This window comes from Gymnodraco acuticeps, unplaced genomic scaffold, assembly GCF_902827175.1.
Source record: "Gymnodraco acuticeps unplaced genomic scaffold, fGymAcu1.1, whole genome shotgun sequence".
Lineage (NCBI taxonomy): Eukaryota > Metazoa > Chordata > Actinopteri > Perciformes > Bathydraconidae > Gymnodraco > Gymnodraco acuticeps.
The window spans coordinates 1-27,241 of record NW_022991420.1 but is presented as its reverse complement, the minus strand read 5'-3'; the positions used below and the strand labels follow the sequence as shown (position 1 = coordinate 27,241).

At 44.3% G+C, this 27,241-nt stretch overlaps 1 protein-coding gene across 1 annotated transcript; it reads left to right on the top strand.

Moving 5' to 3' along the window:
• Window positions 1-4,102: 4,102 nt before the first annotated feature.
• On the top strand, window positions 4,103-26,135 carry pdpr (pyruvate dehydrogenase phosphatase regulatory subunit; the record flags this gene model as incomplete). Its single annotated transcript, XM_034195826.1, is given in 14 exon segments — window positions 4,103-4,236; window positions 5,705-5,987; window positions 6,831-6,964; window positions 7,549-7,630; window positions 8,214-8,377; window positions 8,861-8,982; window positions 10,306-10,423; window positions 11,143-11,292; window positions 20,145-20,337; window positions 21,043-21,167; window positions 21,664-21,819; window positions 22,916-23,049; window positions 24,718-24,866; window positions 26,024-26,135. Coding segments are annotated over 13 exon segments (1,902 nt in total), but the record flags the coding sequence as incomplete, so codon positions are not given.
• Window positions 26,136-27,241: the final 1,106 nt, after the last annotated feature.

Below are 27,241 nucleotides of genomic sequence, written 5' to 3'. Positions count from 1 at the left end.
ACAGCAGAGTGGCGAGAGCTGTCATCTTCCCTTTACAAGCTTCAAACATGCCTGTAGCTAGTGAGATTGAATATAGCAATACAAAATAACAAAATATACACAGCTAGATCAGATCACGTTTTAGATGCGACTTTAGAGTAGAGGGGAATTATTGAAATGGGATTTGTACAGTTTTCCGCGGCACAGTTTCATGGAAACACATCAGCTTTTGGACGACAGTCAATATGAATTCAGGAAAGATAGATCAACATCTATGGCACTAATGGAATTAAGTGAGGAAAGAGCAAACTGCATGGACAATAAAAAACAAGCAGTGGGAATATTTATAGACTTACAAAAAGCATTTGACACCATAGATCACAATATTTTACTGATAAAACTGGAACGGTATGGCATCAGAGGGGTGGGATTAAACTGGGTGAGAGATTATTGAAGCAACAGACAACAATTTGTTGAAATTGGTGAACAAAAATCAGAATACATGAACATAACTTGTGGAGTACCTCAGGGGTCCGTGTTGGGTCCAAAGCTGTTCATAATATACATCAACAACATTTGCAGAGTATCAAATATATTGAAATGTATTTTATTTGCAGATGACACAAATATTTTTTGTATATGAAATGAAGTTCCTTGGTGTGGTTTTAGACCACAAAATCAGCTGGAAACCTCATATCACTCAAGTAAAAGCAAAACTGGCTAAAACTATCGCAATATTGGGAAAAGCCAGATACATTCTGGACTATAACTCATTGTATACTCTATATAACACACTAATATTGCCATATCTGATTTACTGTGTGGAGATTTGGGGAAACACGTACAAAACCACCCTACAGCCGTTATGCACATTACAAAAAAGGGCTATAAGAGTTATCAAAAATGTTGGATATCTTGAACACACTAATGTATTATTTTTGAAGTCACACATATTGAAGTTCATTGATCTGGTTAAATTTAAAATGGCACAAATCATGTACAGAGCCAGACATAATCTACTTCCTAGGAAATTAAAAACATTGTTCATAGACAGAGTGTTACGATTATTGTGTCATGTCACGTTTTGTATGTCTTGTTTTGGGTGTTTTGCTGTTCTCCCTGTCATGTTTTCCTCCTTGTATATTGTCTGGTCCTTTTCCCTGTGTTTTTCCTCCTGTCGTTAGTTTCCCTGGTGTGTCTAGTTGTCTGATTGTGTTCACCTGTGGCCCTTGTGTTTCTCCTCCCCTGCCCGGCTGTTTCTCGTCTTGTGATTACCCCTCTCTGTATTTAGTCTGTTCTCTTCCTGTGTTCAGTGTTGGTTCGTCTTGTGATTTGGCTTGTCCTCGGTGAGTGTTGTGTTCTGTCTTTGTTAGTATAGTCTTGAAATAAAGGAATTTTCACGTTAATCTGCATTTGGGTCCTACCTGCTTCACACAAGCAGGTAACCAAGAATGGACCCAGCGGACAGTTTGTACGAGGTGGAGTACAATTTGACATGTTTGAGGAATGACTTTAAATATGCCTCCAGTAGTGAAGAGAGGCAGTCCGTTTTTTCTGCGGCACGCCAGGAGGTAACCTCAAGGCCCTGGTTGAGGGAGTTGCTACCCGAGTGGGTGGAGGACTTTTTTGGCAGCTTTGAGGTCAAACCAGATTCCCGGCCTGCTAGCCCCAGGCATGCTAGCTCCATGTCTCCCAATTCCCAACCTGGCACCATACGCCTTGGTGGGTTCCGCCTGAAGTCAACCCGTGCTTCTGCCCCAGTTCCTGCTCCTGTCCAGGAGTTGTATTCCGGAACTCGTCTGGCTTATGGAGGTCCACGGAGTATTCAGGCGGCTGCTAAGAGGAGTCGTCGCAAGGCCAGGCTAGCAGCCCGAGCAGCCATGGTTCCGGCTACAGAACCGGCCCACACAGCCATGATTCCAGACCCAGTTCTGGCCCCAGCAGCCATGGTTCCAGACCCAGTTCTGGCCCCAGCGGCCATGGTTCCAGACCCAGCTCTGGCCCCAGCTGCCAAAGTCCCATCTCAAGTTTCCTCTCGAGTCCCCTCTCCAGTTTCTTCTCAAGTCCCCTCTCTGGTCCCTCCTCTAGTCCCTCCTCTAGTCCCAGCTCTAGTCCCTACTCAAGTCCCTCCTCTAGTCAATTCCCTAGTCCTCTCCCGTTGGAGGCCCCGTCGACTACTCCTCTGCCGGGGGTTCTACCAATCGTATGTCTGTCCCGTTGGAGGTCCCGCCGTCTACTCTCCTGCCGGGGGTCCTGCCAGCTCCTTGTCCTGTCTCGTTGGAGGTCCCGCCGACTACTCACCTGCCAGGGGTCCTACCAACCCTTTGTCCTGTGCCGTTGGAGGCCCCGCCGACTACTCTCCTGCTGGGGGTCCTGCCAACCCTTTGTCCTGTCCCGTTGGAGGTCCCGCCGTCTACTCTCCTGCCGGGGGTCCTGCCAGCTCCTTGTCCTGTCTCGTTGGAGGTCCCGCCGACTACTCTCCTGCCGGGGGTCCTGCCAACCCTTTGTCCTGTCTCGTTGGAGGTCCCGCCGTCTACTCTCCTGCCGGGAGTCCTGCCAACCCTATGTCCTGTCCCGTTGGAGGTCCCGCCGACTGCTCTCCTGCCGGGGGTCCTGCCAATCCCGTGTCCTGGTCCTCTTCCGTGGGGGATCCTGCCGAGGCCTGTCCCACCAGCTCCGACACCGGGTCCTGCCCGGCCTCCGGCGCTGTCCCGTCAGCGCCTTCCTGCCCGTTCTCCGGAGCTGTCTGGTCTTCGCCCTCGAGCCTGGCCCTCTGAGAGCCGCAGTCTTCACCCTCGATCCCGGCCCCCTGAGAGCCACGGCCTTCGCCCTCGAGCCCCCCTGACTTTCCCGGCCGCGGCCCTCGCACTCATGCTCGGCCCCCTGAGTTCGCCCGCGGTGGCCTTCGCCCCTCCATAACCCCCACCTTGGACTCTGTCTTGCCCCCGGGCCGTCCGCCCGAGTCCCCCTTCTCGGCTTCTGCCTTGCCCCCGGGCCGTCCGCCCGAGATCCCTTCCGGGTCCTCCGCGGTGCTCTTGGGTTGTCAGCCCAGACCCGTCCTCCGGACCCCCCCCACCCACCCTGGTGGCCCTAGTTTTCTCAACTCTGAGAAGTATGAGTATAACAATCTGTGGGGTGATTTTATGGAATGGTTTGGAGCAGGAGTTAAAACAAAGCACAAGCATAATTCAGTTTAAAAGGATGTACAGAAACACTTTTTTGGAAACATATGAGAAGGAAGAAAGGTGATTGAAGATGAGAAATTATTGTATATATATGTATAAATGTAAATCTAAGTAGGAATAACTTGCATAATGATTTAAAGGACAATCATTGATCAAGTAAGGGGTGGGAATTAATAAGCATTTGCTTCCTCCTGCTCCCTTTCGGACACATATGATTTATTATTAATATGAAGACTTTTTTTAGTTTTCTTTGTTGAATATACAAATATTACCATGAATGTGGATAAATACTGTATTATAACAATACGATATTCTGTTTTTCACATTTTTTATTTGTTATTTTTTAATCTGTTCGAAATAAAGATTTAAAAAAAAAAAAAAAAAAAAAATCTGCTACTGCGAAAATGTGGGGCAGGGCTGAAAAGTGGGGGGGCCTATGGCCCCCTGGCCCCCCCGCTTCCGGCGCCCTTGGTTACAGGTCACAGGGGATGCTTGAGTGACACACCCAGCACCCATACAGGGTCGCTACAAAAATAAACGTTACTTTTTATTCAGCCATAACGATACTTGTTTTTGGTTTAAGATAAATGTGTTTCATATGTGTACATGTTTATCCCCTTATATCATCGTTATGGTTTTTTAAATATTCATCTGCAAGGTAACCAGTAATTACAGTCATGCAATAACATTGTAGTGGACAGTAAAACAAGTAATTAATGAACTTTACTTTCTCTCACTGACTGTCAACTACAGTATAAGAGGCTACATTATGTTTAGCTTACCCAGGTGCATGAGCTGAATTTATTGTCTCCAGTTAAGAAATCCCTCTAATTGTAATGAGGTTCAGTCAATACAAAACACTGTTTAATAATGACATACAACTGCAACGCAAAAAAAACCACTTGTGGGCAGAATTGTTTTATCTTGAAAGGTTGGACCGGAAGTAGCAGTTGACATCGGTTATAACCATGGATGTATAGGTTATAACTGCAGTACCATAACAAGACTTTCTGTCTAATTACAGTTATTATTGACTTCTGTGTTAAGGATACGTCTGGATTTGTCTGATTCGGTGAGTTTTATGTCATTATTTTAAAGAAAAGGAATTGCCGTGGGGAGAATGTTTTCCCAACTGTTTATGTTTAGCTACTTGGGTAAATAATCAACAGTAGCTTCTCGTTAGCATAAGCTATGCTAGCGACCACTCTTATACATCCATGTTAACACTAACGCTAACTTTAACCATAGGAGCTACACAGATACACATAATGTCACCTAAGTTTAACCTAACTTTCGGAATGACAAGGTCAGCGTATGTGCTTTACCTTAAATATACAGTTGTAGGATAATTTACAGAGCTAAAGCTAGCTTTGCTGCTAAAAGGAAATCTTATATGTAGAGCTATATTGAGTCTGTAATATAATTGTGACACCACTGTTGTTGAGTTAACCTTGCTGGCTTTACAGGCCCCATTTGTGTTGAAATGTAATGTCTGCGTTAGTTGAGCTAACCTGAAATTGGCATCGTTATATATTCGTTAAGTTAGTTAGTTTGCAAACAACTACGCAATAAATAAAGATAGCACTGACTGATAGTGATATGTTCATGCAACCTTGTATAAACAACACTGTGACGCAGTGGTGGACAGTAACGAAGTACATTTAACTCAAGACGTGTACCTATGTACTTATGAGTATTTCCATTTAAAGCTACTTTATACTTCTATTCTGCTACATTTCAGAGGCAAATATTGTACTTTTACTCCACTACATGTATTTGACACTCACAGTAACTAGTTAGTTTTTACATATATACAAACACATTATATGGTGATATTGTATAATGCAGTACTGTACTAATGTACATAGTATTTCAAGTATCTACATTTGGTCAACATTGACACACATTGATAATGTAATACTGTGAAGAGATACATTCTGCATAATGAGTACTTTTACTTTTTGTACTTGAAATACATCTTTAAGCTTATACTTTTACTTAAGTCAAAATCATGACTTTTACTTTTAAGTAGTATCTTAAGACCATAGTATTTTTACCTTTTACTTAAGTGAGTACTTCTTCCACATCTGACCACCACACATATAACACACACTATAACACCTCTGTGGTGCAATATCACTTATGTGCAATATATATATTTACCACTTTAAAATAATAATAATTATTATTATTACTGGCTGGTATTTCTTAGTTAGATAATTCAACTACTGTAATACATATGTTAATAACTTGTACTACTGTTACCTGGCTGCTATCATACCACATTATACATACTGTTACTGGTACTTTTTCTTGTCATCCTGGATGTGTATTTTTGTAAATTCAATTTTGACCATGAATATTATATGCATGCCTTTTAATTAATATTTAGCTATTTTTGGCGCTTTACTTTTGCTATAACAATGTACATTTCCCCTCTGTGGGACGAATACATGTAGTCTGATTCTGAAGATAGCACTAACTAATTTGTTTATGTGACGTTTGTTGTGTTGACATTGAATAATTGAATGCTTTACAAGTGTTTGCAGACGGCACAGCGATGTGCAGCTGTGTGCGGAGCTCCAGGGCTCTGTCCCCCGTGCTGCGCCCCGCTCGGCTGCTCCCTCAGACGGGCTACAGGCTGGCCAGCCGGGGCCTCTGGACCTCCCCGCCAAGCCTGGCTGTGGGGGGGGACTCCACGCTGCTGCCGCTGCCCAGCCAGGCCCGGGTGGTGATCTGTGGGGGTGGCATCGTGGGCTCGTCTGTAGCCTTCCACCTGGCCAAACTGGGCTGGACTGATATCGTGCTGCTGGAGCAGGGCAGGTGAGATTACTGGGATTTATCTGAAGAAGATAGAAAATTGAGCTTTATTGTTTTCAATCAGTTTTCCACTCTGTTTTTCTATACATGCACATGCTTCTTATAATAATAATAATAATAATACGTTTATTTAGTAAAGCACCTTTCACAGAAATATAATTCACAAGAAAGAACAAAAGTTAAAATGAAGACTACAGAAACATGAATACAACATGAGGCAGACATTAAGGTCAACATAAAAACACAGACCACGTCGTAGAGTCCTGAGAGGAACAGACACAAGAACAGAACACATCACACACATCTCAAGTAGAAACAAAAGCCAATGTCAAAAGATAGGTCTTCAGGAGTTTTTTAAAAGCTTCTACAGAGAATATATATGTCAATATATGTTATATAGATGCATACAAATACACACAGTTGTGTTTTTCAGCACACATGCACATGCATTTTTGTTATACATACAGATACAAATACACGTTATTATTTTAATACTTGTCTGACTTTTTGGGGATGTCTCGAAAGGGGGTAGGGGGGCGGGGCTTGAGCTGCATGCAAACTATTTGGTTGATTGGGTATTCTTCTAATGCTGTAGGCCTACTGTCTGTGCTGTTAATATGCAATATATATATATGTGCCGTTAACAACTGTGCAATATATACCTGGCTGCTATATCTTCAAAACTGTTACAAATATGTGTTATGCACATTGTGTAATTTTTTACATTTTTGTATGCATGCTTCTTAGTTAATATTTAAGCTGTTTGTGGCTCTTTTCTGCTATAACAAATCTAAATGTCCCCTCTGTGGGAGGAATAAAGGTATGCTGATTCTGATATGTTGTCAGACTCGGTGCAGGAACAACCCGACTGTGTGCCGGCATTGTCAGCGTGGCCAAGCCTATTTCCATCGAGTGTCAAATGGCAAACTACTCCAATGGTCTCTACAAGGGGCTGGAGGAGGAGACCGGGGTCAAAACAGGTCGGAACCTTTCACATGTGTTAACTTTGGCTCATATTTGACTCATTACTTATTCCTGAAGATCAGGGTTCACAAGCTCCACGTCAGAAATGAGCATGCTTGATGTCTCTCTCCATAGAGGCTGAATCATCATGTTAATCACATAGCTATCATATGCCTCAAACAGTCCTGATGCTCTTCTAGGTAATCACACATCCTGTCATGTTCACAGCTACAGTTGGAATACCTTTGTTATCATGTTACTCTGATATTGGGAGAGGACATTCAGTATTTTCCCAACACCCCCATTTGGAACCCCTGCTCTAGGGGATAAAGAGGTGTGAAGTGAATCCTGCTTTTCAGTCAATGGAGCAAACACTGCAAACCCACAGCTACATTTGCATTAGGCGTTCACCATTTCTTAAAGAGCTCCGAGACATTGTGTGACGTGACTTTCCAAAACACTTTCTGTATGTGTAGGGCTTGAATGCTAGAATGACACTTCCCTTAAGTTCATTTTAGCATTTCTCTCTCTGAGTGGGTATTTAAGTTTGATACCTACTGAATCAAGTAATATGTGGTTTGGTTTTTGTTGTGTGTTTCAGGTTATGTGAAGACAGGCTCTCTGTGTCTGGCCCAAAATCAGGACCGCTTCCTCTCTCTGAAGCGCCTGGCATCCCGACTAAAGTAAGCAGCCTAAAACCTCAATATGTACTCGAGATACTTTTGGCAGTGTCTACTTCCTGTGGATGAGGCCGCTTTGCATTCTAAATATACTGCTCAAGCTCTGTGTAACTGCACAAGGACATTTTAGTCGGCACCAATTTCAACTGTAGACGCAAATTATGTTTTTTCAGAGAGTTTAGAGAGAGACTCAGAAAGAAAGGGGCAGGCATGAGATAAATGATCCCAGGCTGGATTCGGTTTATTGGCCGCCTGCTCTACAAAATTAGCTTAGCACCCCAAACATGATTGTATTGACTAAGGATTTGATTCTGACCTTTTTGCCTTGTGGTGGTTTAATCCTGCAAGATTACGTTTTATTCTTTTACTGGACAAATGCATTGCTGGTAGAAAATGACCTCTACTCAATGAGCTGAATGTATTTGTCTTAACATCAAAGGTAAAATAATAGCAGCTTTCAGTCTTTTGGATGCTATTTGATATGCTGATCCTACACTGTCCACATCTCCGATTCGGAACCAGGTTGGAAGTGCAGAGCCTTTTAAAGTATTAAGTGTTCATATTTCCGTTCTCCCTCTATTCTCAGGGTCATGGGGATCAGCTGTAACGTCATCAAGCCTAAAGAGGTGGCTAAGCTCCACCCTCATGTCAACATTCATGACCTGGTGGGGGCGCTGCACCTGCCTGGAGACGCTGTGGTTTCTCCGCCTGACATCAACCACGCCCTGGCTGTAGCTGCTGCTGGATACGGTGAGAGAATGACTTATGAGAGTCAAACAGAAAGTGTTTCACAAGTAAACTCCACTGTATATATTGTTATATACATGTTGCATAATGTTATATACATGTGTTTTCTATGTATTCTTTTATTGGACATTTTACTTTACTATTATTGTTTTAATTTATTTTAATTTAATTATATTATTATTAATATAATAATGACCGAAAGAACGAGATCGCGGATACAAGCGGCCGAGATGGGTTTTCTCCGCAGGGTGGCGGGCGTCTCCATTAGGGATAAGGTGAGAAGTTCGGTCATCCGGGAGGGACTCGGAGTTGAGCCGCTCCTCCTTCGCGTCGAAAGGAGCCAGTTGAGGTGGTTCGGGCACCTAGTTAGGATGCCACCTGGGCGCCTCCCTAGGGAGGTGTTCCAGGCACGTCCAGCTGGGAGGAGACCGAGGGGTAGACCTCCTGTTGTCTCCTCTCCTTGATGTCTTTCTGTTTGCTCCGCAGGGGTCCAGATCCTGGAGCGGACCACCGTGCAGCAGGTTCTGGTGGAGAAGGGTCAGGTGACGGCGGTGGAGACGGATCGGGGCTCCATCGAGTGTGAATTCTTTGTCAACTGTGCTGGACAGGTACAAAATAAAAACATGGGGGCATTAGTTCCAGTGCAAAGGGACATAAGGGAATTAATGGGGGACAACTTTTGAAGGCATTAAGGAAGTCCCTTTATGGACGCCTTAATCCCACATAAATCTTGCCAGGGCTTTAGGGGGTTTATTGTTATCAAGTAGGGATGGGAACGATTATTAGAATATTCGAAATTATTCAGGTATTCGAATATGAGTTATTCATTTTTTTTTTAATTGCGAGGTTCCGGCGCTAACAGTTCATGAGCGTGCTCCCCCGCCCCCTGTCAACACTCGCGACACATGAGTGGCCAGCCTAAACAACAATAAGCGCTGCTTGGCAACCGTGTGTGGCAGCAAAGTACAGAGACATTTTGACAGGAGAGATTTAGTTTTGCCGGTATTCAACATATTTTACCAGTCATAGTCCAGTAATTATTTACACTCTAAGAAGAGTCCTACACAACAGACATGGCGTCAAAAAGGAGTAATGTGTGGAAATATTTCGGCCAGGTTAGTGAGTGCGGTGTAGAGGTCAAACTATGCCAAATTAAACTTATATACATACTATACCTTGCTATACCCGCAACCTCCATTCCAGCTGAGAGGGTCTTCTCTACAGCTGGGCTGATTGTGAATCGCCTCTGCACATGAAAGCTGTAGGCTGTCAAACTGTGATCACCAGTTCAATACATTTGACAAATTCGACTTGGTTCCTACACTTATTTGAACATGTATTTATTTATTTATTTCCAAAAATTATTGTAAAAAAATGTTTGGAAACACATTTTTTGAATTTTTTTTTTTATATAGGATTTATATTTCGGTTAACCGAAATATTCAAATATACATTTGCTTTCAAATTCCCATCCCTATTATCAAGTAGTCTAATCATTAGGGTTAGGGGTTAGGGTAATTTTTGTCCATTAGTCGATTACTCTATTGTTTTACTTCCCTATAGTAAATAGGAACCGCTGGGATGCCTTTGCTTCGTGTGTTTGCGCATAGCAGTTTTTATCGAAGGCCATTTCTAATTGTTGGTTCTCCATTCATATTTAAAAATGTTAGAGTATTTTAAGTAAAGTTTATTTAGCTGCAGCTTGTTTTCTGTTGAATGTGCTTTGTCCAACAACACGCCAACAAAGACACTTATTTTAGACGTTGTTGAATTTCCCCAGCCCTGCGTTCTGTTCTGATTCTCACCTGCATTGTTCACATTAAAACTATACCAGTAAATCAACTGACAGGGCAGATTGCAGTGTCTAAGATATGAGGCATAATGCACCTGTGTTCAGGGCCCTATAAAGATATATTGTTGTTTGTCTGCAGTGGGCGTACGAGCTGGGTCAGGCGAGTGAGATGAAGGTTTCGATTCCTCTTCATGGCTGTGAACAATTCTACCTCCTCACCAAACCTCTGCAGGACCCTCTCCCCCCCGACACACCAGGTCTGAACACTCAAACTTAAATGAACTTTTCAGGCACATTTGCTACGGGATTTTCAATTCCAATCACTGTTTTGCTAAATAATTAGTTGTTTTTTTGACAAATTGACTGGAGTTACCCATTGCAGATTATAACATCTCCCAGCTTCCTTGTTATCTCTTTAAGACTTAACACTTAGTGAAACAAGGTGAATTTGTGTGTTAAGATAGTTTAAACAACACGTATTTGAATCTCCAGAAGACATTTGAAATGTCCAGAATAAGGTCAAACTTTGACTATAAGTGCTCGGCATAAGAATAAATCAGAGGACATTTTTTTTCTGCATTTCGTTAATAAAGTGTAAATGTTGAAGATAAAGAATGGATAGTAGAACATAAATCACGTATAATGAATGTTAAGTAACATTTTCATCATCTTCCTATTTCTTTTCCTCTCATGACAGATCCTAGTTCTCTTTAGTAGATTGATAATACACCCCGAACATGGAAAATCTATAATATTTCCCGAAAACGTACATTTATCTGTATGCTTTTGGCCGTTGCATTTGTGTGTTATGACTACATTTGAAATGTCAAGAACAAGGTCCAACTTTGACTGTTCGTGCTAGGCATTAGCATAAATCAGAGATCGATCAGAGGTTGATAATATTCCCTGTGAAGCACATTTATCTGCATGCTTTTGGCCGTTGCATGAGATTAAAAGCCCCGTTTCTTGTCTCCAGTGCTGATGGATATGGACGGACGGATCTATGCGCGGCCCTGGCAGGGCGGCGTTCTGTCGGGGGGCTTTGAGAAAAACCCCAAACCCATTTTCACTGAGGGCCGAAACCAGCTGGAGATCCAGAACATGCAGGAGGACTGGGACCACTTCGGTAATGTAACGAGATGAAGTAATGAAGAGAGGAAGAAATGGATGTAATCAACTAAAAATATGGAGGGAGGGAGATGGCTTTAAAGTTACAATGGGCATCATTTAGTGTTATTACATTACTTTTCATTTAGCTGACGCTTTTATCCAAAGCGACTTACAATGACCAATTACAGGGACATTCCCCCCGGAGTAACTAAGGGCTAAGTGCCTTACTCAAGGGCACACTAGTGGTGGTGTTCCAGGTGGGATTTGAACTCGCAACCTTCCGATCTCCAGCCCTCCTCACTTTGCATTAGACCACCACCACCCAGTATTAGATAATGAAATCTTTGGCGTAGGCTCTCAATTTTTTACTTATATTCAACTTATTGACAGGCGGAGGACTTACATAGATGTTGATGGACTGACAGTGGTTTTGCATAATGATAGGGAATCAAATGAGTTCATCAAACATATGCAGTTTTATCCCAAAATGTCCAAATTAATTAGAGAGTACGTCTTTCCTTTTTAGAATCATAAGACGTTTTTTTCTCAATCAGCGACTATGTGTGGAGGCTAAGCCAACGCTTTAAGCCTCTGAGGATCCGCTTGGTGGGTGTAATTGACGCACACAATTTTGCTGCCGAATAAAGGTCAGAAACAAAGTTTCCAGTTTGAAACAGTCCATTTATTTCCATTTTACTGGTTTCCATGTACTTGCTTCTTTCCATATTCACCACACGATATTACCGTTTACACAATACCTTTGCTTTGCTTGTAATCCCGTGTTTGTGTGTGTGTGTGCTCCGTGTGTGTGTTCTCCGTTTGTGCTCCTTGTGTGTGTGTTCTCCGTGTGTGTTCTCCGTGTGTGCTCCTTGTGTGTGTGTTCTCTGTGTGTGTTCTCCGTGTGTGCGTGTTCCGTGTGTGTGTGTTCCGTGTGTGTGTTCTCCGTGTGTGCTCCGTGTGTGCTCCTTGTGTGTGTGTTCCGTGTGTGTGTGCTCCTTGTGTGTGTGGTCAAAAACTGTATGGGCCTTCCGGCGGAACCTCTCCCCAACACACATAGGTTCCTACCTTTATACCCAGTTAATTGGCTCCTACAACTATGCTTTGGTGTATTGTTGCATTATACAAACATAGTGTGAGAAGATTAAATTAAAATCAAACAACATTAATATAGAATAGTAGATAGATTACATTTTAAAATATGAAATAATACTATACAAAATAGGAAAACTAGTCTTGTTCAAGGAAAATATGCAGAAAAGTTGAGTTAAGAAAAACCTGTCTTGGTCAGTTCTGTAGTCTTGGAAGAGTTTAAGTCATGCTGTTAATCTTGTTAGCAATGTCAGTTAAAAATAGATCTCACATAAGTAAACACACACACACACACACACACACACACCTGTCTTTTGGCCTTGACTCAGTAATCTGAGATTACTCGTGCAGCTTGACGTTGTGTCGTAAAGAAAGCCGTATATCACCAGGCGGTCCTGAAGTTGAGCACAGAGTGAAGTAAAGTTATTAATAATCACTCAAACCTCTGTGTCAGCTCGCATGTTGGAAAACCTGCTGGATTGTTTTTACCACAACATGGACAAATGGGGCAGTCCTGTTCCAAAGAGATATCCCAAAACCCCTCTGTGAAAACCTGACAACATGAATCAAGAATTATAAATCTGGCTTTATCCAATTTTCACATTTCTCGCTGAATTCGGACATTCATAAGAGAGTGCCTCAATAGTTGCATATTCAAACAAAAGTTGAACAGTATTACACAAATCTACTTGGGAAATGTTTTGTCTTTTATTTAAATGTCTTCTTTCAGATTTGTGGAAATAAGAAAAACATCTAAAATACACATTTTTTAAATTATTTTTTAACTAACTCTGTTCTCATTCATAACACTCCGTTCGATGTCTCACTATTGGGATGCGCCTCATCGCGGAGCAAACAGAAGCATCAATCTCATTACGCCAATCGTGATTGGCTGGTGATCTTGACGTCAGCGTCAGGGAATTCACCCCCTATAAGTAGCTTGCGCCACGACGCATGCGTCATTCAAACACCTCTTCTCGCTTCAGAGCACATCTCTATAGTAGCCGGACAAGCTTAACGGTCCACAGACTGAACCCAAATATAACCATTTCGGTCGACGGGCGCTCGCCGGCTACTCCTTCTGCTTTGCAGGAAGACGGTAATACTAACGCCAGTTAGTATTGAAATCGACCTCGCCGTTCTCTTTCCCCGGAAAGTAAGGGAGGTCTGATTTTTTTCAAGCTAGCAACACACCTGTTGCTAGCTCGCTCCCTCACTATCGACACCACGGTAGCGAAGAAGCTTTTCTTTTCTCTTCCCCACGGAGGAGGAAAGGATTAAAGGAGCATACTGTCACACCAGTCAGTATTCTCCGGGAATAAAAGACCCACACCGTCCTTTTCCTCCGGATTAAGGACAGGGTGGCAACACCTTTTTTTCCCAACTTACCTGTTGAGAGCGCGTCCTCTCCACGCCACGAGGCGAACAAGATGGACGCCTCTCTCCCTCACACCAGAGGAGTCAGGGACTCGGTGGCTCGACTCTGCGGTGGCGGGTTGAAGATCTCGGGCACAGACACACACCAGGTCTGCTCGTCCTGCCTCGGGCTGGAACACGCCCGAGGCGCTATCGACAACCCCGGCTCGTGCGGACATTGTGTCCGCTTCACCGTGAAGAGCCTCCGCCGACGGCTAGCACGCCAAGCTAGCCTGTCGGAGCAGGACCCCCCCCCCATGTCCACTGACCTGCCGGCCGGCAGTCAAGACATGGGGGCGTCCGCCGCAGAGAGTGAACCCCTCTCCGTGTCGGTCTGGGGCTCATTATCTGCGATGGCTGCAGAACCGGAATCCCGCGCCCTGGCAGACCGGGACCCGGTGACGGCAAGACACGCGGGAACGGGACCCCACGCTTTACCGAGCTGGGGCTCCCGGTTAGACCTCACCATGGTCTCACCCGCGGAGGATGTCCTCGAGCTGGACTACGATGAGGACGAAGAGGACGCCTCGGTGTTCCTCCTGTCCGAGTCGGATGAACATGAAGAGGACATCTTCATGTCATCGGCTCAGCCTGCAAAGCCTGGAGCGAGGGCTGCTCTCCCGGGCGATAGCACACCAGCTTCGCCCTGTCTGAGTATGGACCTGCAGGCCGTGTGTAAACGCGCCGCGGCCAGACTCGACATCCCGTGGCCTGAAATGGCCAAGGAGACCTCCAGGTCCCGCTACGAAGGGAAACATTTTCCCCAAGCAGCGCGGACAAAGAGACAACTCCTTCCGGTCTTCCCGGAGATGTTGGATGAGGTGTCGGTCTCGTGGAGAGACCGGCCCTTCAGCAACAAGGTCCCAATCCAGGGTGCCTCCTCCCTAGACTGTGACGGAATGGAGAAGCTCGGCCTGCTCTGCATACCGCCCATGGAACCGCTGGTAGCGGCCCACCTCCTACCGAGGATGGGCCCGTCACCAAGCAGGAACCCCACGCTGCCAGCAAAGTCGGACCGATTTCAGTCGACAATGACTGAACGGTCCTACAAAGCCGCAGCGTTGTCCGCCAGGGCCCTGAATGTGTCCTCGCTGCTAACCGCTTACCAAGCGGAGCTCTGCGAGGACCTGTCGGGTAACCCGGGGGCAGCCACTCTGGACGAGATGGCCACGGACATTTGTCTCCGTGTCCAACGCTGCGCCGTCCAGGCCACGGGCAAGGCAATGGGGATCATGGTGGTGCAGGAAAGAGCGAGATGGCTCAACCTCACCAACCTCCCAGACCGGGAAAAGGCGGATGTGCTGGATATGCCCATCGTTCCCGAGGGAATTTCCGGCTCCGCTCTCGCCTCCATGCAAAGGAGGTGTGAGTCGAAAAAGAAGGAGGACGAGGCACTCCACCTCTGCCTCCCTCGAAGGGTCCAGCCGCTGCCTTCGCAGCAGCAGTCCTTCGCAGCAGCAGTCCTTCGCAGCAGCAGTCCATCGCAGCAGCAGTCCTTCGCCCAAGCTGCCTCGAACCCTGCTCGGTTTAAAACACCGAAGATGCAGAGGTCGCAGCCCGCCCCGAGTCCCCAGCCCAGGCTGGAGACGAGGGCGAGCTGGCCTAGAAAATCTCCGGCTGCAGCTCAGGCGCAGCCAACCCAGAATTTCGGCCAGCAGTCGAGGAAGAAGAAGCGAGCGGCGTGACAGCCCCTCCTTCTCCCCTCTGTGACAGAGCTGGAAGTCCACGGTTCTCCAGCTCTAAATGTGTTCCCGCCGCCTCAAGAGATGCCTCAACACCATCCTCAAGTCCGCACAAACACATGTCACACATTTGTTGATTTTTCTGTCATAAAACATTTGCCGCTGACGCATCCAGGCTTCAGGCCGAGGGCGCAGCTCCAAAAAATGAAAAGAAAAACAATAAAACCAATAAACAGCCCGTCAACTGTTCCCCTTCTGAGAGCAGCTACGGCATCTCTCAAAAGGCGGATTACAGGCGGGTCTGTGAAGGCACCACCGCCACGCGCATGCGCAGTGCCGGCTGGGGCTTTAAAGGCACCACCGTCACGCGCATGCGCAGTGCCGGCTGGGGTTGTGAAGGCACCACCGTCATGCGCATGCGCAGTGTCGGTGGGGATTGTCGAAAAGGGGCACCACTGTGTTCAGACACTAGAGGGCCCCATAACACAACAAATAGAGACTCAGAGGGGAAGAGACGTGACATCTCCACTGGCTCTAAGGAGCATGGAAGATGCTCACATCATCTGCTTGGGTTTTCAAGACAGTAACACGGGGCTACAGACTCCAATTCGCTGTCATCCCCCCTCGCTTCTCGGGCATTCTGCATTCGCAGGCCCGAGGAGAGTCAGCCCATATTCTGGAGAGAGAGATTCTCTCACTCCTAGAAAAGAGGGCTATATCTATTGTACCCGCCGAGCAGAGTCAGGGCGGCTTCTATTCCAAGTACTTCCTCGTTCCCAAACGGGGAGGGAACGGAATTCGGCCAATACTTGATTTGAGGGCTCTGAACAAATATCTAAAAAGATATAAGTTCAGAATGCTCACTCACACATCTCTGCTGCGGCTCGTGCGACAAGACGACTGGTTTACATCAGTCGACCTGAAAGATGCGTATTTTCACATCCCAGTATATTACCCACACAGGAAATATCTGAGATTCGCATTTCAGGGAATCTGTTATGAATACAGAGTACTCCCCTTCGGTCTGTCTCTCAGTCCAAGGGTGTTTGTACGATGTACGGAAGCCGCGATAGCCCCGTTAAGACAACAGGGTATTCGCCTGGCGACCTACCTGGACGACTGGCTGCTTTTCGCACAGTCTGAGCAGGAGGCTGTTACGCAGACAAATGTCCTCGTAAAGCACCTGCTCAACCTGGGTTTCATAATAAACACAGAGAAGAGCATGTTGTGCCCCGCGCAGACTATACTCTTCCTGGGTTTACGCCTGAACTCGGTGCCCTTTTCAGCTCGCTTGTCAGCGGAAAGAGTGAAAGCTTTCAGAGCTTGTCTCGCTCTTTTCCAGCTGCGCAAACATGTTCTCTTCAGATCATGCCTGCGATTGCTGGGGCTCATGGCGTCAGCCATCCTGGTCGTACGACTGGGACGCTTACACATGAGGGAGTTTCAGCGCTGGGTGGCCGCCCTAAAGAGTGATGGTTACTGTGAAATGCATAATGGCACTGCGCCACTGGCTGCACCCGACTTTTCTAGTACGAGGTGTGCCTATGGGTGCTGTCCTTTCACGGAAAGTGGTCACCACGGACGCATGTCTGACAGGTTGGGGAGGTATTTATGAATGTCGCCCGGTGAGGGGTCTCTGGAGCAGAGACCTCCAGCGGGCGCACATAAATTACCTGGAGCTTTTAGCGGTGTTTCTCACCCTAAAACACTTTCTGCCTTTCCTCAGGGGACATCACGTCCTCGTGAGGACAGACAATACGACCACAATATCGTATATTAACCGCCAAGGGGGTTTGCGTTCTCTCCAGTTACACACACTGGCGCACAAACTGATCCTATGGAGCGGTAGACGTCTCCTCTCTCTGAGAGCGACGCATGTACCGGGAGTGATGAACCTCGGGGCAGATCTACTGTCCAGAGGTATACCACTTTATGCAGACTGGACTCTACATCCAAGGATTGTGAGCCAGCTGTGGGTGTGTTACGGCAGAGCCGCGGTGGATCTGTTCGCATCGAAAGACAACGCTCAGTGTCAGCTGTTCTTTTCGATGCGCGATCTAAATGCACCGTTAGGCGTGGATGCACTCGCGCACGATTGCCCCCCGGGCCTTCTGTACGCGTTCCCACCCCTGGCTTTGATACCCCCAACTCTGGCCAGAGTGAGAGAGCAACGCCACACACTTATCCTGATAGCTCCGCACTGGCCAGCTATGTACTGGCTAGCGGAGATATATCAGCTGCTGTGCGGGCAGCCATGGCAGCTCCCACTACGCAGGGACATACTGTCCCAAGCAGGGGGGGGCGATCTTTCACGCACACCCAGAGCGCTTGGCTCTATGGGCCTGGCCCGTGAGTGGTACAATCTGAATACAGTGTGACATGAAGCTGACCCTGGCAGCTGCCAAGCGAGCCAGTGGCACTCATGCACTATAATAATAATAATAATAATTTCAATTTATATAGCGCCTTTCACGAAACCCAAGGACGCTTTACAATGGGAAGTAACACAACAAAAAGTAATAATAAAGATACATAGGCTGAAGAAAACAAAAACAGGAACAGGTTGCTGAGTACTGTATATTAGTTGAGGCCAAAGGCCTGAGTGAACAGATGGTGTTTGAGGTGTTTTTTGAAGGTGTCCAGAGTGTCTGCATTCCTGATTGCACAGGGGAGAGAATTCCAGAGGGTGGGGGCTGCGACACTGAAGGCTCTGTTGCCAAATGTTTTCAGCTTGGAGCGCTGGATGGAGAGCAGCCCTTTGTCAGAGGACCGCAGGTGACGAGAGGGGGTGTAGGGCTGAAGGAGGTCAGAGATGTATGGAGGGGCTAGGGAGTGGAGAGATTTGTAAGTTAGCAGGAGGAGTTTGTACTGGATGTGTGACTTGACCGGGAGCCAGTGAAGGTGGATGAGGGTAGGGGTGACTATCTGTACAGTCTTCATGCACTCAGTTCGCCCCAGGGCAAACAGAGTGTGGTTGAAGCCCAACCCTGCCTTTATCTTAAGGCGGTTGGTTCAGGTACCACATTTGACATTGAGGCATCCTCCCCGCCACTGTATTCCTCCGGGGAACAGCGGCCGGATTTGCCGTGTCTAGCCCGTGCTTTACGCACGTACAGGGACAGATCAAGGGTGCTTTGTCATAATGACCAACCCCTTGTGTCCTGGGCTAACCCTTATAAGGGCAAGCCTGTTACTAAGCAACGGCTCTCCCACTGGTTTGTGGAAGCAATTGCTTTGGGGCTCATACGAGTCAGAGTTCGCAGGCACCCTCGGGTCCGCGAGCTCTTTCGACTCAGGGTCTGGCTGCATCCTGGGCTCTGTCCAGGATGTCTCCCATCCAAGACATTGGTGCAGCGGCGAGCTGGTCCTCGCCGCTCACTTTTGTCCGCCTCTTAACAGGCTGGACGTTCTGCTCCCAGTGTGACTCAAGCAGTGCTGGGTACCTGGTTGAGTCAGAGCTCTACCTGTTAAATTCTGGTTGGTTTGGTGATTTTCGAGATAAGCTCGTCTGACAATACGGGAGCTACAATTTCCCATAGTGAGACATCGAACGGAGTGTTATGAATGAGAACTATAGGTTACTTACGTAACCCCAGTTCTCAGAGTAACATGAAGTGAGATGTCTCACCAGACGGCCCTCCTTGCTATGGTGAAGTGAGAAGAGGTGCTTATTTTGAATGACGCATGCGTCGTGGCGCAAGCTACTTATAGGGGGTGAATTCCCTGACGCTGACGTCAAGATCACCAGCCAATCAGGATTGGCGTAATGAGATTGATGCTTCTGTTTGCTCCGCGATGAGGCGCATCCCATAGTGAGACATCTCACTTCATGTTACTCTGAGAACTGGGGTTACGTAAGTAACCTATAGTTTATCTGTATCTAATTTAATTTGATCAAAAATGACCATTAGATAATGCTTACATTTCACATTTAAACATCAAATGTCACAAAATATACAAAAAGTATATGCTTTAATATGAGAAACCAATGGGACAGAGGGTATTATACAATCTTACGGACAAAATATTGTGTTCTCCCTCTAAAATATAGTAAAATAAAATATTTTTAAATGAAATACAATAAAATATAGGACCCAGGAGGAGGTTTTTTTATCTCTTCTTTCAGACTTGTGGAAATAATAAAACATCTAAAATACTAGGGATGCTCCGATCACAGACTTGTCTTAGGAAAGCAACACGACTACGTGAAACCCTCGCAATGCCGTCGTGTAGCCATCGTATTGTAGTACAATTTGTGTTCTGTGAAACTGAAAAGGATATTACATTGTTTTTGTTAATTTTGTTGCAGTTGTATGTCTTAATGTAATTTAGTTTAACTTCCTGTGTTATTTAGATGCTTTTATTTTGAAAGCGAGTTTACGCTGTTGACAGGAAGTTGTTGTTGCTATGGAAACAACATGACGGAGTGCGTGGTTCCGGTGTCATCGTGTGGCTTTCTGTAGGCATCGTACTTGCTTTGGCTGTTGCTGTAAAAAGAGCAATTCAATATCTACAAGTAACATAGACAGTCACATAATTAAGTACATATTAACAGTACTTAGTAGTGGCAGATATGTAATTGCACGTTATTATAGAACATTATTAATAATAATTAGCCTTAATGTGGTAAACCAGTGGGTAAGAGATTATTATAAAACCGTCTCCTGCGTCCTCCCTACAGAGCCGATGCTCAGTGCGTTGCTGAGGCGGATGCCGAGTCTGGAGTCGGCTGAGATCCATCAGCTGGTGAACTGCCCCGAGTCCTTCACCCCCGACATGCGCTGCCTGATGGGGGAGACGCCGGGGATCTCGGGGTACTTCGTGCTGGCCGGGATGAACTCCTCCGGACTCGCCTTCGCTGGAGGAGCTGGAAAGTAAGCAAGGGAATACGTACATTTGCTACATGTGTGAGGAGAAACCATATCAAACTCTTCAAGCTCTTCATAAAACATGTATTACTAATAATAAGAAAATAATTAAATACAATACAGCTTTATTTATAAAGCATTTTAAATGCTCCAGACTGTGCTGTACAGTCAAATAAATAAACAAACATACAAAAAACACACAGCTCAGCTCACACACCATAGAACAAGTACAAGTAAAAACAATAGACAATTTAAAAGCAAGAATCTACAAGATGTCAAAACGCTCAGGAGAAGAGGTGGGTTTTAAGAAGTGATTTAAAAGCAGGCAGTGTGGAGGCCGCTACAATTCAGCCTTAGTTTAGCAATTTCATCCATCAGCTTTGTAATCTGCATGTTTCAAATGCACCACCATCAGAGGTGGGAAGTAGTGGACAAATACTTTGTTACTGTTGACGTGGCACAGTTTTCGATATCCCACAAGAATGGGCCACGACAGGTACTCTTTAAAACAGCTGCTAGTTATGGGTACTTTTTACTGAAGTACATTTCAAAGCCTTTTTTACTTTTACTTGAGTAAAGAAGTTTAGTCAGTACTTCTACTTTTACCGGAGTATGTTTAAACACGAGTATCTGTACTTCTACTTGAGTAAAGGAAGTGTTACTTTTGCCATCTGACCACCATGAAGCAGTAACGGTGTGTGTTGGTCTCAGGTATCTGGCGGAGTGGATGACGTACGGTTACCCCACCGCTAACGTCTGGCCGCTGGACATCAAGCGCTTTGGAAACCTGCAGAGCAGCCGCACCTTCCTGAGACACCGGGTCATGGAGGTCATGCGTGAGTACTGAACTCTTAATATCATTTTTTTTGTTGACTACACCTTAAAGCAATACTGAAAGTTCAGTGGAAGATATGTTATGTCACGGTCTAACAAAACAAGTGGGTGTCTTCTAAATGTACAGTCCTCAGCTCAGCTGGGACACACTGTGCTTAAAACACTTTAACCTTGAACAATACTATTTTTTTCATTGTATTTTTTTAAATGTATGTTTCTTGACTTTTTCTTGACAGTACTTCTTTTGGTTTAACATATTCTTGTGTGTGTGTGTGTGTGTGTGTGTGTGTGTGTGTGTGTGTGTGTGTGTGTGTGTGTGTGTGTGTGTGTGTGTGTGTGTGTGTGTGTGTGTGTGTGTGTGTGTGGTGTGTGTGTGTGTGTGTGTGTGTGTGTGTGTGTGTGTGTGTGTGTGTGTGTGTGTGTGTGTGTGTGTGTGTGTGTGTGTGTGTGGTGTGTGTGTGTGTGTGTGTGTGTGTGTGTGTGCGTGCGTGTGTGTAGCCCTGCTGTACGAGCTGAAGGTTCCTCGCTGGGACTTCCAGACTGGCCGTCAGCTGCGGACGAGTCCTCTGTACGACCGCCTGGACACACAGGGGGCTCGCTGGATGGAGAAGCACGGATTTGAAAGGACCAAGTACTTTGTACCTCATGGAAAAGGTACTCACCAGGAACTCACTCAGTCTCTTCATCCTTAAAGGTCACCTATTATGCAAACTCCACTTCTTCATGTCTCTTCTACATCAACATGTGTCCCATCTTCTTCACGTCTCTTCTACATCAACATGTGTCCCCTCTTCTTCATGTCTCTTCTACATCAACATGTGTCCCCTCTTCTTCATGTCTCTTCTACATCAACATGTGTCCCCTCTTCTCCATGTCTCTTCTACATCAACATGTGTCCCCTCTTCTTCATGTCTCTTCTACATCAACATGTGTCCCCTCTTCTTCATGTCTCTTCTACATCAACATGTGTCCCCTCTTCTTCACGTCTCTTCTACATCAACATGTGTCCCCTCTTCTCCATGTCTCTTCTACATCAACATGTGTCCCCTCTTCTTCATGTCTCTTCTACATCAACATGTGTCCCCTCTTCTTCATGTCTCTTCCACATCAACATGTGTCCCCTCTTCTTCATGTCTCTTCTACATCAACATGTGTCCCCTCTTCTTCATGTCTCTTCTACATCAACATGTGTCCCCTCTTCTTCATGTCTCTTCTACATCAACATGTGTCCCCTCTTCTTCATGTCTCTTCTACATCAACATGTGTCCCCTCTGTGGAAAGAGACTCTGAAAGTTTCAGGAACAAAGATTCTCTCTCTTTTTGATCCATTTCTTTAAAAACCTGTCTGAAAATGAGCTGATCAGATTTTGGCCACTTTATGATGTCATAACGATGTTTTGTCTTGTGTAACCATTAGCCAATCAGCAACCAAGGTAACCCCCCCCCCCCTTATCACCTGAATCTCCTCCTAGAGCACCATTGAGTTCTTTGTGACCAAATCTCTCTCAGAGGGGCGTGGGAAGGGGCTCCTTATTTTTCATCTAAAGTAACAGACAGAGAATCAGCACTTTGGAAACAGGGCTGAAACAGAGGGGATTATGGGATGCTGCAATGATCTGTTTGGTGTTTCAGCCAATCAGAGACAGGCTCTGTATATATCTGAGACCTGTAATATATTGATGAAAAACAGAATGATAGGGGACCTTTAACTCTTTAGTGATTTGTTGAAATAGAACCATTGTGTGTGCAGATCTGCTGTCTCTGGATCAGAGTAAAACCTTCTACAAGCCCGACTGGTTCGACATCGTCGGATCAGAAGTGAAATGCTGCAAAGAGGCCGTCTGCGTCATCGACATGTCCTCCTTCACCAAGTTTGAACTGAGTGTGAGTCACGATGGACAATTTATAATAAGCGCTGCGTCTGATACGCACTTCCATTATCCATTCATCTGCAGATTATTTAATAGGTTAACTATCTGGTCTATTAAAGGCCAGGACATCCGAAAACACGTCCATCCATGTTTGAAGTCCAAGTTAATGACTTTAATTATCTTCTTTTACAGTTCAAAACCCAAATATATCAACTTGAATATGATTAACAACTTTAAAAAGTAGCATATCTAAATGTACTTTTAACAATAAAATGATTTAGGTTTTTACTTTATAATGTCCACTACTCTTATCCCCAATATTTGAATCACTCATGAAGTGTGATAATATCATTTAATAAACCATACTTCCAGTGTGTTGCAAGGCTTTTGGGCTCTCCTTAAACCCTTAAGTAAAAGGACTTTTTATGCTTGATTTTATGTTAATCACCAGGAAATCTGCATATTTGAGAGGCTGAGCATTTTCAACTTTCCGTCAGTTCACACATTTTTAAATAATCTTTTCAGCTCTACTTGTAAATACTGCAGCTGCACTTCCCTCTTGTGTTAAGCATGTACAGTTGCAAGAAAAAGTATGTGAACCCTTTGGAATGATCTGGATTTCTGCATAAGTTGGTCATAAAATGTGTTCTGATCTTCATCTAAGTCACAACAATAGACAAACACAGTCTGCTTAAACTAATACCACACAAACAATTATATGTTTTCATGTTTTTATTGAACACACCATGTAAACATTCACAGTGCAGGGTGGAAACCCCTAGGCTAAAGACTTCTTCAAGAGCTATCAGGAGTCAGCCAACCTGGAGTCCAATCAATGAGACGAGATTGGAGGTGTTGGTTAAAGCTGCCCTGCCCTATAAAAAATACACACCAGTTTTGAATTTGCTATTCTTAAGAAGCATTGCCAGATGTGAACCATGCCTCGCACAAAAGAGCTCTCAGAAGACCTACGATTAAGAATTGTTGACTTGCATAAAGCTGGAAAGGGTTACAAAAGTATCTCTGAAAGCCTTCATGTTCATCAGTCCACGGTAAGACACATTGTCTATACATGGAGAAAGTTCAGCACTGTTGCTACTCTCCCTAGGAGTGGCCGTCCTGTAAAGATGACTGCAAGAGCACAGCGCAGGATGCTCAATGAGGTGAAGAAGAATCCTAGAGTGTCAGCTAGAGACTTAAAGAAATCTCTGGCACATGCTAACATCTCTGTTGACGAATCTACGATACGTAAAACACTGAACAAGAATGGAGTTCATGGGAGGACACCACGGAGGACACCACTGCTGTCCAGAAACAACATTGCTGCACGTTTGAAGTTTGCAAAAGAGCACCTGGATGTTCCACAGCACTACTGGCAACATATTCTGTGGACCGATGAAACCAACGTTGAGTTGTTTGGAAGGAACACACAACGCTATGTGTGGAGAATCCAAAGGGTTCACATACTTTTTCTTGCAACTGTATTTTCCCCATGCATTGCTCATTTTGCCACGCCCAGTGAGTGTTTCCATGTGCCTGAGCATAGCCCAAAAGTTTTCAAATCACCAGATGATGCCATTGTTGTAATGTTGTAACCCCTGATGCAGCAGTTATGTATTTTAGATGCTGAGTGATGTAATGATGAAGTGATTAAAGACTCTTTTCTGCCCTGATGTTTCAGTCCACCAACGACCAGGCTCTGGATCTGCTGCAGCACCTGTGCGCCAACGACCTGGACGTCCCCGTGGGACACATCGTCCACACCGGCATGCTGAACGAGCGGGGGGGCTACGAGAACGACTGCAGCGTGGTGCGCGTCAGCAAGAACAGGTGAGGGGGACTAAGGACATTAATCTGTGACCTGAAATCCAGCTGCCATGTTAGTCATCCTCTCTGAAGACGTAATAACGTGGGAACGGAGAACAGTTGAACATTTTGATTCTTGTCTTTAAAGATTCAGAATTTGATTCACACCTTCAGAAAATCTATTTGAATAAATAGTGTTTTCTACAAAATGACCTAGATGTAGCTGCTGGTGGACAGAAAGAAATTCTACACACCAAGTCAAAGATATGTCGAGCATTATTACACGTGTTGAAAATGAATGCCAAACATCAGCATTACATGTACTATTGTACTATATTTTATTTTGAAGGTGTGAGTCTGTTCAGAATCAGAATACCTTTATTGGTCCCACAGAGGGGACATGTGCATCGTTACGGCACGAAAGAGCTACAGACAGCTTAATGTTACATTTGTTAAAAAAAACTACTAAGTTATGATATAATAAAATAAAAAGTAAATACTTTTCAAAATACAAATCCTGTAACAGTTCTTTTTAGCAGCCAGGTATATATTACACAGTTATTAATGGTATATAATGTATATATACACAGTTATTAATGGTATATAATGTATATATTACACAGTTATTAATGGTATATAATGTATATATTACACAGTTATTAATGGTATATAATGTATATATTACACAGTTATTAATGGTATATAATGTATATATTACACAGTTATTAATGGTATATAATGTATATATTACACAGTTATTAATGGTATATAATGTATATATTACACAGTTATTAATGGTATATAATGTATATATTACACAGTTATTAATGGTATATAATGTATATATTGCACAGTTATTAATGGTATATAATGTATATATTACACAGTTATTAATGGTATATAATGTATATATTACACAGTTATTAATGGTATATAATGTATATATTACACAGTTATTAATGGTATATAATGTATATATTGCACATAGTTGAACTTATTCTTGAGAATCGAGAAATACTCAAGTTAAAAAAACGTTATTCATGGAGGTTTTGCAGATGATAAATGTTACATTATCATCTGCATCATTATGTCTGTGGAAGAGAGATAACCCTCAAGTGCTTACCTGTGATTAAATAAAGGTTATTCATTCAAAAAGAACTCCCATGTTGTCCCCTCTGCAGCTTCTTCATCGTGTCTCCCACAGACCAGCAGGTCCACTGCTGGGCCTGGATAAAGAAGCACATGCCCAACGACCCACACCTCCACCTGGAGGACGTCAGCTGGAAGTACACCTGGTGAGAACACACACACACACACACACACACATGCGCACACACACACACACACACACACACACAGACACACACACACACACACACACACACACACAACACACACACACACACACACACACACAAATCTATTTTAAACATATTTTTTTTCTACAAAATAATCTAGAAATAGTTTTTGATCGACAGTTATTCTACACACAAAGTCAAATATATGTCGAACATTATTACAAATGTGTTGAAAATGAACACCAAACATCAGTATTACATGTGTTTTAATATTTTATTTATTATGAAGGTAAAGATTTGTGATTCTGTCTAACCGAGAAATACTTTATTCATGCAAGTTTGGCAGATGATACATGATATATGTGACAGAGAGATTAACCCTCAATCACACACACACACACACACACACACACACACACACACACACACACACACACACACACACACACACACACACACCAGAATCCAACATCAACTCTCTATACACAGTTCTTTGATGACATGATTTTGGGATTGGTGAAATCTAACACTAGGGGGACCAAGAAGTTAATAACATGCCAGATATCTAAGTTATATATTTTTAGTGTAACAAATGACCTTGACTTTTTCAAACATTATATTATTCCTAAGCATTTACCGCCTTGTACAGCATGTCCCTACATTAAGGTAGACGCAAATAATGATGAGGATATTCATTCCCTAAAATGAGACAAATACAATGAGCTTGGGTTTTGTAAAAAATATAAGTCACTCATGGCATGACTCCCATGGCGCTCTACCAGAAATAAAACATGTATTTATTATTATTGCTATTTATCAATTTAGATTGTTTGTTGGGATGCAGACTGTTGGAGATATGTGCCTTCTCTTTGATGTATTGAAACTAGAAGGCAAGAGAAACTTGCTAAACCAAACAACAATGCCTGTTTCCCGAGATGAGAACCAGCTTCTTGGTGGGTGTAGTTCGGTAGAAAGAAAATAGTTCCCACAAGAAAATGTTAAAACAAGCTCTATGGATGACCTTGAGTAACCTGATCATGATTCTAGAAAGACACATTGATGTTGAGTTTTTCAAACGTATTCAGTATTGTTGAGTATCGC